Below are 15,391 nucleotides of genomic sequence, written 5' to 3' on the forward strand. Positions count from 1 at the left end.
ATGAAATGTTATTTCAGTAGATATTTAAATATTTAGGTTTAATAAGTTTGTCTTGACTAGATGTTTTGAGAGAATTTAAGGGAGCGTATTTTTTTCATGACATGTTGTATACTTGAAATAGATTGTAGCCCCGACCCAGCAATAGTAACAGCACCGTCAGATACATTTTGGGAAACAAATAGCAAGCCATTATAAGTTTTGTATAGACCCTCAGGTGAGTATAAATAACTCCATTATCAGTGGTGAGTGAACTGGAACAGACACACCCGCTGATGTTGTGATAAGAACAGGACAGTAGGCTTTTGCTGTTATCACACATCTGGGATGTATTCACCAGAAACCAAACTAGCAAATGGGCCAAGACGAGGAGGGGCTCACCCAACCTTGTCCAATAAGAAACTAATGAATACACCCCCCGACGTCTGGTTTAGAACAGGTTTCAATTCAGAGCCATGCCTGTTTCCACATGTACTAATGTAACAGTACTGTTGATTGGCGGTGTCGGCTTGCAGTGACCGAGGGGTGGGGTTAATGTTTCTTTAAAGGTTACAGACAGAATGCTTGGGTTTTTCAGTTGAGGATACACTTGATATGCACATGTCAAAGAGCCAAGGGGATATCCAACAAAGGGGACAGGATATTGATACCTCTGATATCAGGAAAGTAAGAGCAAGACCAACCTGCCAGTGGATAGAATGGAGAGTGTTGACATTGAATTCTGGTATTTCTCTTCTCTGTATACAATAGTTACAGCCCTATACATTGGGGCAATTATAACTAAGGCGAGAGGGAGTCATGATAGGGAATACTGGACCTTTGCACTTTTGGCTCTTGGGGGGCCTCTGTGCTTTTTGGCCCTTCCAGGCTACCGCAGTCTGCTCTTTCTGACCTGCAGCCTCTGGTTGTGCTATGTGGTTCTGGGCAGACGAGTGGACATGCTGACGATGCATGGAAGAGCTGTGCTGATTACAGGTAGGTGATGTGGGTATATGGGTGCCATACACTGACACTATCATACCAACCACTGTCAACAAAACATGACTGATACTAGTCTATTCATAACAGTCATGATGTGGGGCCCATTAAATCTTCTGTACAATGTTATTGAATGTAGTTTCAATACTGCTGAGTGCTTTGTGTACTCATGAATGAAGTGCATGTGAACATTGGTACAGTATGCTCTGGTGTCCCATTTATTTGTTTCTCTTCAACATGAACAGGTTGTGATACAGGTTTTGGTCATGCCCTAGCGAGAAGGATTAGTGACTTGGGAGTGACTGTGTTTGCTGGGGTTCTGGATGAGACCAGCCCAGGAGCAGTGGAGCTGAAGAGACTGGGGTCTGAGGGGCTACAAGTCCTTCAGCTAGATGTGACAGACGCTGCGCAGATAGAGCGGGCTCACCACTACATTTGTGCTCAGGTTGGGGACGCAGGTAACGTGTTGTTCACTACAAGAACTATAAGGCACTGAGGACACATAAGGTGCATTTCCACTAAGGATTTACCCCAGTGTTGAACCCAAAAGGCAGACCTTTCTGTTTCCATCTATGCGTGCCAGCACCCTTGTCTCACTGGGCCATGGCTCCGGCAAACTGGCTCTGACGTGGAACCGAGGCAATGCCCACTCAGTGGCCAGTTTATTAGATACACCACCCAGTTCATGAAAATGGTTTGATCCTACAGACAGTAAGTCAAATGGTCATGGCTTGCTATATAAAGCAGGCCAGGCCACAGACATCGAGGCATTCAGTTACTCTTCAATTGAACATTACAATGGGCAAAACGAGTGACCAAAGCGACTTTGAGCGTGGTATGATCGTCGGTGCCAGGCACGCCGGTTCCAGTATCTCAAACGGCAAGCCTCCTGGGCTTTTCACGCACGAGTGTCTAAGGTTTAAACAGAATATTGCGACATACAAAAAATATCTAGTCAGTGGCAGTATTGTGGGCAAAAACAGCTAATTGATGAGAGGTCAAAGGAGAAAGGCTAGAATTGTGCAAGCTTATACGCGGGCCACAAACAGGCAAATAACGGTGCAGTACAACAGTGGTGTGCAGAACAGCATCTCGGAACGCACAACCTGTCAGTCTTTGTCACAGATGGGCTATTGCAGCAGACGACCACACTGGGTTCCACTCCTATCAGCTAAAAATAAGAAGCAGCAGCAATAGTGGGCACGTGATCACCAACACTGGGCAATTGAGGAGTGGAAAAACATTGCCTGGTCATGATGAATACTGGTTCTTGTTGCATCATTCGGATGGCAGAGTCCATTGCCCCATCCTACCTGGTGTCAACGGTACAGGCTGGTGGCGGTGGTGTAGGGAATGTTTTCCTGGCACACGCTAGGTCCCTTGATACCAATTAAGCAACGCTTGAACGCCACAGCGTATCTGGATATTGTTGTTGACCAGATGCATCCCTTCATGGCTACAGGCCACTGACTGTACGTAACAATGGCTAACTGAACTTTAACACCTTCTCACAAAGAAAGTCTTGCATGATGCAGAGGTTGTTAATCTGCCCGCCACAAGTCATTAGTGTCAGACTCCTAATGGTAAAAACCATAACATTAGAGCCTACATTAACATAAAACACTGGTGACGCACTAGTTTGGGGGTAAGTCTCAGTGGAAAAGCACCAATAGATGTCATTGGAAAAGGCACCAAACTTAACATGTAAGGACAAAGAAGTGATCCTTTTCTGATCAAAATAATGCTATAATGCACATGACATGGAATGTCTCAAGTTCACACTCCCTTTGACTCAGGTCTTTGGGGAATTGTGAATAATGCGGGAGTCCTGGGCTATGTGGCAGATGGAGAGATTCTTCCTGTGAGAGTATACAGGAACTGCTTGGCAGTGAACTTCCTTGCTGCAGTAGAGGTCTCTCAGGTGTTTCTTCCACTGCTCCGACACTCCAGGGGCAGGCTAGTCAACGTCTGCAGTATGGCAGGTAACATATCTGGACTGGTTATTGTCAAAACAAAACGGTTAGGATTGACCTTGAGCAGTCACTCGCAAGTTATACTGGCTACTATCCCACTTATGACACCAATGCAATTTCAAAGCAAGTATAGCTGGCCAAGCAATTTCCAAGCAAGTACAGTTGGCCAAGAACCCCCACTATTACTCAGCCTTTATTAGGTGAGGAAACTGTAAATATAACTAATCTTCTATCCGTAGCCAGCTTGACTTGCAACTCTGTGCTCAAGGTTATCCCTTTCCTGATGATAAACCTAAAATCTGTTTGTGCAGGTGATGTGCCCGTTCCTGGGTTTGTGGCCTATGGAGCATCCAAAGCAGCCCTGAACACCTTCTCTGGAGTGATGAGACTAGAGTTGGCCAGATGGGGCGTCAATGTATCCACAATTCAACCTGCAGGCTTCAGGACAAGTATGTATAATAAATAATGATTATTCAGTTATATGACAGTTTAAAATGAAAATGCTATGACCTGAGACAGCGAAGAAGTTCAGTACCGTTCTTCCTCACTCTTAGTTGAGGAAATTGACCCTCTACTGCTGTTTACTTTGTGTATTGCTAAGTCTACTGTACCTTTCAATAAATTGTTTTCCCCCTTTTGATTTACTTAATCAACACAGACTTGTCTATCATTTGGTTGAAAACGCAGATATTTTCGGTAGCAGTGATGACTGGAGCCGTTACCAAGAGGAGATCTTCACCTCTCTATCCCAGGATGTCCAGAAGGACTATGGCGAGGCCTACATCTCCTCTCTCCAGGCACGCTTTGCCAAGATGGCCGTCATGTCCTCAGAGGACCTGCGTCCCGTGCTCGATGACATGTGCCACGCCCTAATGTCAGTGGCCCCCAGACCAGTCTACACCCCTGGCCAGTCTGCCTGGCTCATTCCCTGCCTCCACCGCCTCTGCCCCACACGGTTCTATGACATGATTATTACAAGTCTGTTTCAGTTCAATAGCAGTCTGCCAGCTGGGATCCAGGCAGGAGCCTCAGTGGGTTCGAAGACTTGAAACATGTGAGATAATTTATATGTGATGTCGGGCTATTCTTTCCCAAGGTTGTTTACGGGAATGCTTCCATAGATTAGTATCTCTCCATCTTCCCTCATGCTTGGTTGGCAGAGAAATGTGACTGTTGGCGTTGTACTTTTTTGGCAGCTTCATAAGCAAGGCTATTGAAAACCCTTGTTATTGTTTGAATTTAGTATGTTTTTGTCAATTTCTCACAAAACAAGACAAGCCACCACATTGGGTAACAGTTTTAATTAAACTATACCCTGGTCCATGGTACAAGGATGTGGGCTTCATTTCCTGTGTTCATAAACCTCAATGCATCTTGAAGAAATGTACTTTTAAAAAGAGGATATATAACATCCATTCAACTTTAAAATATATGTCTAACATCTTTGGAAGTTACCTACGGTTCATGAAAAAACAGCAGTAAAAATAAAATAAAAATTGTTGCACATAAAAACATTGTACAGTCCTGACATACTTCATTTAAATAAAAAAAAGCATGCCCTCAGTCCTGAGGCTTCAAAAAAGCTATTTTTTTGTGTGTCTCAGTTGCGTTTTGATTAACATCCTCAATTGCAGACCTCTCCCGCTTCTTAGCAAACTTCTTCTTCATGCTTCCCACTAAGCTCTCGTACCTACAAGGTAGAGAGAAAAGTTAAGACGAAAATGTAACAAAACAGTTTGAAATCACGTCAAAATAAATCTAGTTTTTTCCTACCTTCTAGCCATGTCTTCATCTGTGATATCAGTCTCCATTCTGCTAATTTCCTCCTCTTCCAACTCTTCCTCATTTGGAGCATTCATGATGATCATTAGTTTCTGGATGGAGAAAATACATTTACACCAATGAAACAGTCACATCACATCACATGTAAATGTATCCAATCTTACTTTGATAAACCTTAAAGGTGCGAGTGTAAATTTATAAGTACCTCTACTTCTGTATTGAACCCCTTGAACGACATTCGTCCATACTTCAGGTCTTCACAAGGCCCAAAACTTCTTTCTTCTATTATGAAATTCCTAACCAAAGACAGGAAGAACAATATAAAATATGCCAACATTTGAACCGAGGACACTAGAGAGAAGACTATCATTATCTTTAATGTCTGATGGTATGTTGCTGGATATTAGAAAAGGATGGCAGTTCTGTGTCCTCAAACTAGTCTACATCCTTATGTAATTACTCCAATATGCACAGGTGGACAGTGAAAGGGGTCATACTCTTTAGCTTTGAGTTCTGGCAGGTCCAGATACCAATGCTCATCACTGATGATCCTCCTCTCCTCTTCTTCCAGTTGCTTCTTTGTATCTGCATCCAGGCCTCTTTGCATGAACTAGTAGACAGAATGGCAATTGTAGAAGTACAGTACAAGACGTGCAGGACCTTCTACACTGCATCAGAGTTGCTGAGACATTGCTGAGTAACTTCAACAGGGTGTCTTATGAATCACTTACAAATGAAATGTTATTGGAGAGAACCCATAGCCATAGGTCTGAACTAGCTACACAACACAAGATTAATCTAGTTCATTTACGAAAAGTATGTTGACAAAGATGTCCCAGCTGACAAACCAAGCAAGTTAGCTAACAAAGCTAGCCTGGTTGCTCAAGCCAAGTTAGCTAGGTTACTTGGCTCGCTAGCTAGATCGGATACGGTTTTAGTTGGATGCCACTTTTACCACCCATCAACAGTTCTATCCGTCTCTGAGGTTTAGCAACGTGCCTACTAGCAGGGGCAACATTCCTAGCGGCTAATATGATAACTAACTATTGAAGTTAGCATGCATTTCTTACCTTCATACGCAAGAGGTTTTTGGAGAGTTTCGCGTTGTCATTCGCCATTTCAATTGGTAACGTTACTGTTGACACTTGACACTAAACTATATGTCCGTCTTCTGAGTGACTGCAATAAGGTTTGTTTTTCAGTAAACTGTGACTTTGAATCCTAAATGTCCCACGAGCTCGTTTCCACGCCGTGTGGTATAATACTCAGACTCGACCAATCGATCGAAGATTCATCTCTCTGCAGCGCTTAGATTGGAGAGGAAGTTACCACTAGACACTGTTCTACGATCATTTTTACATGTTACTCCCATTGCGGTAAAGGGTAGGATTTGGGATAGGTAATCGAATCGTAGAGCTGTGGTTATAAGGCTGGGTAACTAACTTCAGTGGAAGAAAGCACTCTTGAGGGATGTGGATTTCAATGGTTATAATTACTGATTTAAAAACTATATTTAACCACCTAAATAATTGTATTGGCACAGCCGAAAACAGATATGAATAAATAGTAGTGGAAATATTCAATGACATCAAATGTAATAGATAGATAAAATACTGACTGAAGTCTATTTTGTTTATATTTTAAGCAGATGTATTGTTTTCCTGCAACTTAAGTGATGTTAAACTCCTGTGTGGCTCAGTTGGTAGAGTATGGCTCTTGCAGTGCCAGGGTTGTGGGTATGAGTCCCACGGGGGACCAGTACAGGGAAAAAGCACAAAAGTATATCCACTCACAACTGTAAGTCTGCTAAAGGACTATAATGTACATTTTGGAAACGCACCTACCTCAAGTCTACTGAGTTTTGTCTAGACGGGATACAGCTTTTGTCAAAATGGACTTTTCGTAGAAGGTTTAGGAGAACAGGATAATTAGGTTAAGGTTAGTTAAAGGGTTAGGGTTACCTAAAAAGCATAACAATTTTTTTTTATCAGTCTACCTCCAAGAGTGGCGTTTGAGCAGAGAAGAAGAGGAAGGTTCGGATCCAGAAGAAGACAGAGGTGGTTGATCAGTTTGAATGAAACAGCATGTCGAGTACATTTGGTGAAGACAAATGTTCTGAATGGACAACAGTTATATCGAAAACTGGTACAAAAAAGGGAATTGTCTAAAATTGGAGTGGAGGATATGTGTGTAAATGATAATGAATGTTGGGATGCGGTTGTTGAGTAAGGATGCATATGTAGGAAACCTCTATGAGGTGTTGAAAATGTTGTATGCGCTTGAAAAAGTGTAGTCTGTCAGAGTTACCAGGAGTGGTCTTATTTTGATTACTTATATTTATGACGAGCAGAGAAAGATTGCAGTGGGCCTCAAAAGAATCCGGACAACAGAAGTTTTGTGTTTTGAACTTTGGAGTAGAGCACCCGTCAAAGGAGTCATCTCAGGGGTGACGGCGGATGTTCAGGTTGAATACCTGAAGAGAATTCCAGGTGGGGTTGGTGCCCGGCGTCTGACCTGCTGGGTGAATGGAAAAAAAAGAAGAAAGTCTGTCAGTCCTGTTGTTTTTTGATAAAGAGCAATTACCTACGCATGTGAAGTTTGGTTATGTAAGATACGCCGTAAGAGCTTTCGTCGCCAAACCATTGCAGTGTAAGAATTGTAAAGGATTTGGCCATGTTTCAAGTGAGTGCAGACGGACAGAGTATACTGAAGAACGGTGTGTAGAAGGACGACGGTGTTGCAATTGTGGTGGGGATCATGATCCTGAGTTCCTGGAGTGCCCTGTAAGGGGTAAGGATATTGAGGTAGCAAAGGTTGGAGCGGTCAATTGAATCTCCTATGCGGAGGCAATCAAAATAATTGAGGATACAAGAGATGCCAGTGAAGAGATGGTAGTGGATACACCACAGCCTGTCGTAAATGTTTGCTGCCAAACAAAAGATACCCTGTGTGTTAAAAAGGTGGATTTGTTGCATTCATTGCCACAGTTATAAACTGTACAGCAGAAGTCTCAAAGAAGTCAAAGAAACTAGACATTATTTTGGCTGCAGCAGAAAAGTTTTTGGGACTCAAGGATTTTACAACAGAAGACTTGCAAGGGGTAATAACGCCAAGGTTCCCCAGGTTCCCCACACTCCAAGGTTCCCCAGAAGAGCTGTTTGATTTAAAACAAAACAAATATATATATATATATATATATATATACACTACCGTTCAAAAGTTTGGGCACATTTTTTGTCCATTAAAATAACATCAAATTGATCAGAAATACAGTGCAAACATTGTTAATGTTGTAAATGACTATTGTAGCTGGGAACGGCTGATTTTTAATGGAATATCTACATAGGCATACAGAGGCCCATTATCAGAAACCATCACTCCTGTGTTCCAATGGCACGTTGTGTTAGCTCATCCAAGTGTATCATTTTAAAAGGCACATTGATCATTAGAAAACCCTTTTGCAATTATGTTAGCACAGCTGAAAACTTTTGTGCTGATTAAAGAAGCAATAAAACTGGCCTTCTTTAGACTAGTTGAGTATCTGGAGCATCAGCATTTGTGGGTTCGATTACAGGCTCAAAATGACCAGAAACAAATAACTTTCTTCTGAAACTCGTCAGTCTATTCTTGTTTTGAGAAATGAACACTATTCCATGCAAGAAATTGCCAAGAAAATTAAGATCTCGTACAAAGCTGTGTGCTACTCCCTTCACAAAACAGTGCAAACTGGCTCTAACCAGAATAGAAAGAGGAGTGGGAGGCCCCAGTGCACAACTGAGCAAAAGGACAAGTACATTAATCTGCTAAATTGTAATTACTTTGCTACCATGGCCTATTTATTGCCTTACCTCCTCATGACATTTGCACGCACTCTATATAGACTTTCTTTTTTTCTATTGTGTTATTGACTGTATGTTTTTTATTCCATGTGTAACTCTGTGTTGTTGTTATTACTGTCGCACTGCTTTGCTTTATCTTGGCCAGGTCGCAGTTGTAAATGAGAACTTGTTCTCAACTAGCTTACATGGTTAAATAAAGGTGAGAAAAAAGAAAAAAAGAAAACAAATTAGGGTGTCTAGTTTGAGAAACAGACGCCTCACAAGTCCTCAACTGGCAGCTTCATTAAATAGTACCTGCAAAACACCAATCTCAACGTCAACAGTGAAGAGGTGACTCCAGAATGAAAGTTTCTTCAAGTTCAGTCGCAAAAACCTTCAAGCGCTAGAGTTACCAGCCTCAGAAATTTCAGCCCAAATAAATGCTTCACAGAGTTCAAGTAACAGACACAGAAGAGACTTGCTTGGACCAAGAAACACGAGCAATGAACATTAGACAGGTGGAAATCTGTCCTTTCGTCTGATTTGGTTCCAACAGCTGTGTCTTTGTGAGACACAGAATCAGTGAACGGGTGATCTCTGCATGTGTGGTTCCCAAGGTGAAGCATGGAGGAGGTGTGATGGGTGCTTTGCTGGTGACATTGTCAGGGATTCATTTAGAATTCAAGGCACACGTAACCACCATGACTACCACAGCATTCTGCAGCGATACGCCATCCCACCTGGTTTGTGCTTAGTGGGACTATCATTTTTTTTTCAACAGGACAATGACCCAAAACACACCTCCAGGCTGTGTAAGTGCTATTTGACCAAGAAGGAGAGTGATGGAGTGCTGCATAAGAGGACCTGGTCTCCGCAATCACCCGACCTCTACCCAATTGAGATGGTTAGGGATGAGTTGGACCACAGAGTGAAAGAAAAGCAGCCAACAAGTGCTCAGCATATGTGGGAAGTCATTCAAGATTGTTGGAAAAGCATTCCAGGTGAAGCTGGTTGAGAGAATGCCAAAAATGTACAAAGCTGTCATCAAGGCAAAGGGTGGCTACATTGAAGAAACATTTTTTGATTTGTTTAACACTTTTTTGGTTACTATATGATTCCATATGTGTTATTTCATAGTGTTGATGTCTTCACTATTATTCTACAATGTAGAAAATAGTAAAAATAATGAAAAGCCCTTGAATGAGTAGGTGTGTCCAAAGTTTTGACTGGTACTGTATAATTTTTGGGGGGGTTGTTTTTTAGTAGTTCAGTTTTTTGGGGGAATCCTGTTTCCATCCCGCATAGTAAGTGGCAGCAGGCACATAAAATGGTGTAGTTGCCATTATACATTGGGTGGTTCGAGCCCTGAATGCTGATTGGCTGACAGCCGTTGTATATCAGACCGTATACCACGGATATGACGAAACATTTATTTTCACTGCTCTAATGACGTTGATGAGCAGTTTATAATAGCAATAAGGCACCTCCGGGGTTTGTGGTGTATGGCCAATATACCACAACTAATGGCTGTTACCAGGCACTCTGCGTTGCGTCGTGACTAAGAACAGCTCTTAGCCGTAGTATATTGGTCATATACCACACCCCTTCGTGCCTTATTGCTTAAATATAGCATAGAAAAGTAGGAGCACTGAGAAAACCCATGCCAAGAGGACCTACACCCAGACCACAGCTTCACCAGCCACACCCCAACCAGCTAAGACCACCTCAAGCAGACCCTGGACACACTCTATATAGGCCCCCCATATTAGACCTATGCCCCCCCATATTAGACCTATGCCCCTTCTGCCAACCTCATGCCCCCCGCCCCTGTGGCAAGGGACTCAACATGACAGTAGGAGATATGCCCAGGCCATGAGCAGAGCAACAGGCCGAACCCCCATTATTACACCCGCCCAAGCCCCATCCTGCGACCTAAGAGATATGTATCAGATGCTCAACATGCTCTGCTCACACCTACTGTGACGGTCCGAGCCTAAACCACACAGAAACAACACTAGACACTTTGGAACACAAAGCTTTTACTATCTCATCCTGAAATATACAAGTTCTGAGGTCATCTGCCTTTGGCCTAAAGAGCAGAAACCTAGACTTCATCAAAGAAATTGTAAAAACAGACTGTCATCCTACAAGAAAAATGGTATAAAGGAGAAGGACCCACTGGTTTCCCTCTAGGTTACAGAGAGCTGGTAGTCCCATCCACCAAACTACTCGGTGTGAAACAAGGAAGAGACTCAGGGAGTATTCTAATTTGGTATAGAGCAGACCTAACCCACTCTATTAAATTAGTCAAAACAGGAACATTTTACATCTGGCTAGAAATTAATAAGGAAATTACCTCAATATCTCCCCAATAGAATCCCCATACTTTAACGATGACCTAACCCCATACTTTAACGATGACAATTTCCAGGCCCAGGGACATGTACTAGTCTGTGGCAACCTAAATGCCAGAACTGGACAAGAACCTGATACTTTCAGCACACAGGGGGACTAACACCTATCTGGAGTTGACAACATTCCCTCCTCCATAATCCCCCCTAGACACAACTACGACAACATCAAATCAAATGTATTTATAAAGCCCTTCTTACTTCAGCTGATATCTCAAAGTGCTGTACAGAAACCCAGCCTAAAACCCCAAACAGCAAGCAATGCAGGTGTAGAAGCACAGTGGCTTGGAAAAACTCCCTAGAAAGACCAAAACCTAGGAAGAAACCTAGAGAGGAACCAGGCTATGAAGGGTGTCCAGTCCTCTTCTGGCTGTGCCGGGTGGAGATTATAACAGAACATGGCCAAGATGTTCAAATGTTCATAAATGACCAGCATGGTCCAATAATAATAAGGCAGAACAGTTGAAACTGGAGCAGCAGCACGGCCAGGTGGACTGGGGACAGCAAGGAGTCATCATGTCAGGTAGTCCTGAGGCATGGTCCTAGGGCTCAGGTCCTCCGAGAGAGAGAAAGAAGGAGAGAATTAGAGAGAACACACTTACATTCACACAGGACACTGAATAGGACAGGAGAATTACTCTAGATATAACAAACTGACCCTAGTCCCCCGACACATAAACTACTGCAGCATAAATACTGGAGGCTGAGACAGGAGGGGTCAGGAGACACTGTGGCCCCATCCGAGGACACCCCCGGACAGGGCAAAACAGGAAGGAAATAACCCCACCCACTTTGCCAAAGCACAGCCCCCACACCACTAGAGGGATATCTTCAACCACCAACTTACCATCCTGAGACAAGGCCGAGTATAGCCCACAAAGATCTCCGCCATGGCACAACCCAAGGGGGGTGATGAACCTCCCTGACCTGTGTCTCTGACAGAACATGAACATGGCCAAGATGTTCATATGTTCATAGATGACCAGCAGGGTCAAGACACAACAGACATAACCAACAAAAACGCGTCACAACTCCTGCAGCTCTGTCAGACGCTGGGTATGTACATAGTCAATGGTAGGCTTTGAGGGGACTCCTATGGTACACATATAGCTCATCTCTTGGCAGTAGTATTGTAGACTACTTTATCACTGACCTCAACCCAGAGTCTCTTTAGAGCGTTCACAGTCAGTCCACTGACAACCCTATCAGATCACAGCAAAATCACACTCTACTTGAACAGTGTCACTGAATTTTATTTATTTTTAACTTTAAAAAAATGTAACCTTTATTTAACTAGGCAAGTCCGTTTAGAACAATTTCTTATTTTACAATGATGGCCTTCACCGGCCAAACCCGGACAACATGCTCCGCTCAATGGGACTCCCAATCACGGCCGGTTGTGATACAGCCTGGATTCAAACCAGGGCATCTGTAATGACGCCTCTAGCACTGAGATGCAGTGCCTTAGACGCTACGCCACTCGGGAGCCCGAAATGGCTCAATCATGAGGCATCAAAGCCAAAGGAGCTGAATAATATTGAAATGCTATAGATGGAAGGAGAGTAGTATGGAAATCTACCAAAAAACTATTTAACAAAAACAATTTCAATCCCTTCTAGACAATTTCCTGGACAAAATGGCAGTAGAAAACCTAAACAGTATATTTGACCGCTCAACTTCCCTATCAAATGAAAAAACGTCAAGCAGACAAGCTAAGAAAGTTAACAACAATGACAAATGGTTTGATGAAGAATGCAAAAACCTAAGAAAGAAATTGAGAAACCTATCCAATCAAAAACATAGAGACCCAGAAAACCTAAGCCTGCGGCTTCACTATGGTGAATCACTAAAGCAATACAGAAATACACCACAGAAAAAGAAGGAATAGCACATCAGAAATCAGCTCAATGTAATTGAAGAATCCATAGAATCTAAGCACTTCTGGGAAAATTGGAAAACTCTAAACAAACAACAGCACGAAGAGTTATCTTTCCAAAACAGAGATTTATGGATAAACCACTTCTCCATTTATTTTGGCTCTATAACAAAAATCAAACATATACATGATCAAATACAAATCGTAGAATCAACTACCAGAACCCACTGGATTATTAAATTACATGTAAGAACTACAGGACAAAATACAAACCCTCCAACTCAAAAAAGCCTGTGGCATTGATGATATCTTAAATGAAATGATAAAATATACAGACCACAAATTCCAATTGGCTATACTTAAACTCTTTAACATCTTCCCCAATATTTGAAACCAAGGACTGATTCCTCCCAATCCACAAAAGTGGAGACAAATTTGACCCAAATAACCACCGTGGGATATGCACCAACAGCAACCTTGGGAAAATCCACTGCATTATCATTAACAGCAGACTCGTGCATTTCCTCAGCGAAAACAACGCACTGAGCAAATGTAAAATTGGCTTTTTACCAAATTACCATACAACAAACCACATATTCACCCTGCACACCTTAATTGACAAACAAACAAACCAAAACAAAGGCAATGTATTTTCATGCTTTGTTGATTTCAAAAAAGCTTTTGACTCAATTTGGCACGAGGGCCTGCTATATAAATTGATGGAATGTGGTGTTGGGGGAAAAACATACAACATTATAAAATCAATGTACACAAAAAACAAGTGTCTGGTTAAAATAGGTAAAAAAACACACATTTCTTTACACAGAACCGGTGAGACAGGGATGCAGCTTAAACCCCACACTCTTCAACATATATATCAACAAATCTGAAGTCAAATGTCTACTGTTTGCTGATGATCTGGTGCTCCTGTTCCCAACCAAGGAGGGCCTACAGCAGCACCCAGACCTTCTGCACGGATTATATCAGACCTGGGCTCTGACAGTAAATCTCAGTAAGACAAAAATAGTGGTGTTCCAAAAAAGGTCCAGTTCACAGGACCACGAATACAAATTCCATCTACAGACCGTTGCCCTAGAGCACACAAAAAAACTATACATACCTCGGCCTAAACATCAGCACCACAGTTAACTTCCACAAAGCTGTGAACGATCTGAGAGACAAGGCAAGAAGGGTCTTCAATGCCATCAAAATGAACATAAAATTTGATATACCAATTAGGATCTGGCTAAAAATACTTGAAACAGTTAAGGAACCCATTGCCGTTTACGGTTGTGAGGTCTGGGTTCCGCTCACCAACCAAGAATTCACAAAATGGGACAAACACCACATTGAGACTCTGCATGCAGAATTCTTCTAAAATATCCTGTGTACGACGTAAAAGACCAAATAAGGCATGCAGAGCAGAATTAGGCCGATACCCGCTAATTATCAAAATCCAGAAAAGAGCTGTTAAATTCTACAACCACCTAAAAGGAAACAATTTCCAACCCTTCCGTAACGAAGCCATCACCTACAGAGAAATAAACCTGGAGAAGAGCTCCCGAAGCAAGCTGGTCCTGGGGCTCTGTTCAGAAACACAAATAGACCCTAAAGAGCCACAGGACAGCCACACAATTAGACCCATCCAAAACAAAAAGATAATTACTTAACACATTGGAAAGAATTGACCAAAAAACAGAGGAAACTAGAATGCTATTTGGCCCTAAACAGAGAGTACACCGTGGCAGAATACTTGACCACTGTGACTGACCCAAACTTAAGGAATTCTTTGACTATATACAGACTCAGTGAGCAAAACCTTGCTATTGAGAAAGGCCACCTAAGGGAGACCTGGCTCTCAAGAGAAGACAGGGTATGTGCACACTACCCACAAAATGAGGTGGAAACTGTGCTGCACTTCCTAACCTCCTGCCAAATGTATGACCATATTAGAGACACATATTTCCCTCAGATTACACAGACCCACAAAAAAATTGAAAAATAATACAATTTTGATAAACTCCCATATCTATTGAGTGAAATACCACAGTCTGCAATCACAGCAGCAAGATTTTTTTGACCTGTTGCCACAAAGGGCAACCAGTGAAGAACAAACACCATTGTAAATACAACCTATATTTATGTTTATTTATTTTCCCTTTCGTACTTTAACTATTTGCACATCCTTACAACACTGTATATATACACATAATATGACATTTATATGTCTTTATTTTGGAACTTTTGTAAGTAGAATGTTTACTGTACATGTTTTATTGTTTATTTCACTTTTGTTCATCTATTTCACTTGCTTTGGCAATGTAAACATACGTTTCCCATGCCAATAAAGCCCTTAAATTGAAATTGAATGGCCCAATTTGGCGGAAAGTCTGCCACCATCAAGCAGGTAGTTTTTTTTCGTTGATCCGCAATTATTTTTTTTATAGAGGCAATAAATGGGAGTTTCGAATTTGGTCAATAAAAATGTATGTCTTATTGGCTACGTGAGGATTATTTAATCTAATTTACTTTCGTAATGCTTAAAGTTGTTAGTGG

The 15,391-nt window shown here is 42.1% G+C and overlaps 2 protein-coding genes across 3 annotated transcripts in view; one reads left to right on the forward strand and one right to left on the reverse strand.

The window, feature by feature from the left end:
- The first annotated feature begins 545 nt into the window (after positions 1-545).
- hsd17b2 (hydroxysteroid (17-beta) dehydrogenase 2) lies at positions 546-4,511 on the forward strand. Of its 2 annotated transcripts, XM_064929385.1 has the most exons (5): positions 546-972; positions 1,221-1,433; positions 2,772-2,957; positions 3,260-3,397; positions 3,636-4,511. In XM_064929385.1, exons 1-5 carry the CDS (start codon positions 696-698, stop codon positions 3,995-3,997), a joined length of 1,176 nt encoding a protein of 391 aa, XP_064785457.1. In that variant the 5' UTR covers positions 546-695; the 3' UTR covers positions 3,998-4,511. The 2 variants fall into 2 exon arrangements, with proteins under 2 accessions (XP_064785457.1, XP_064785458.1); XM_064929386.1 differs by lacking the exon at positions 2,772-2,957.
- The window catches only part of mphosph6 (M-phase phosphoprotein 6), a 35,440-nt gene continuing 24,279 nt past the window's right edge, over positions 4,231-15,391 (reverse strand). Inside the window, exons 4-7 of the mRNA XM_064929384.1 lie at positions 5,228-5,340; positions 4,936-5,026; positions 4,722-4,822; positions 4,231-4,638 (exon numbers count right to left, since the gene is read on the reverse strand). Of these exons, the coding sequence (XP_064785456.1) occupies positions 4,509-4,638; positions 4,722-4,822; positions 4,936-5,026; positions 5,228-5,340 (435 nt within the window). The 3' untranslated portion in view covers positions 4,231-4,508. The remainder of the gene's footprint in view (positions 4,639-4,721; positions 4,823-4,935; positions 5,027-5,227; positions 5,341-15,391) is intronic.

This window comes from Oncorhynchus masou, chromosome 22, assembly GCF_036934945.1.
Source record: "Oncorhynchus masou masou isolate Uvic2021 chromosome 22, UVic_Omas_1.1, whole genome shotgun sequence".
NCBI lineage: Eukaryota > Metazoa > Chordata > Actinopteri > Salmoniformes > Salmonidae > Oncorhynchus > Oncorhynchus masou.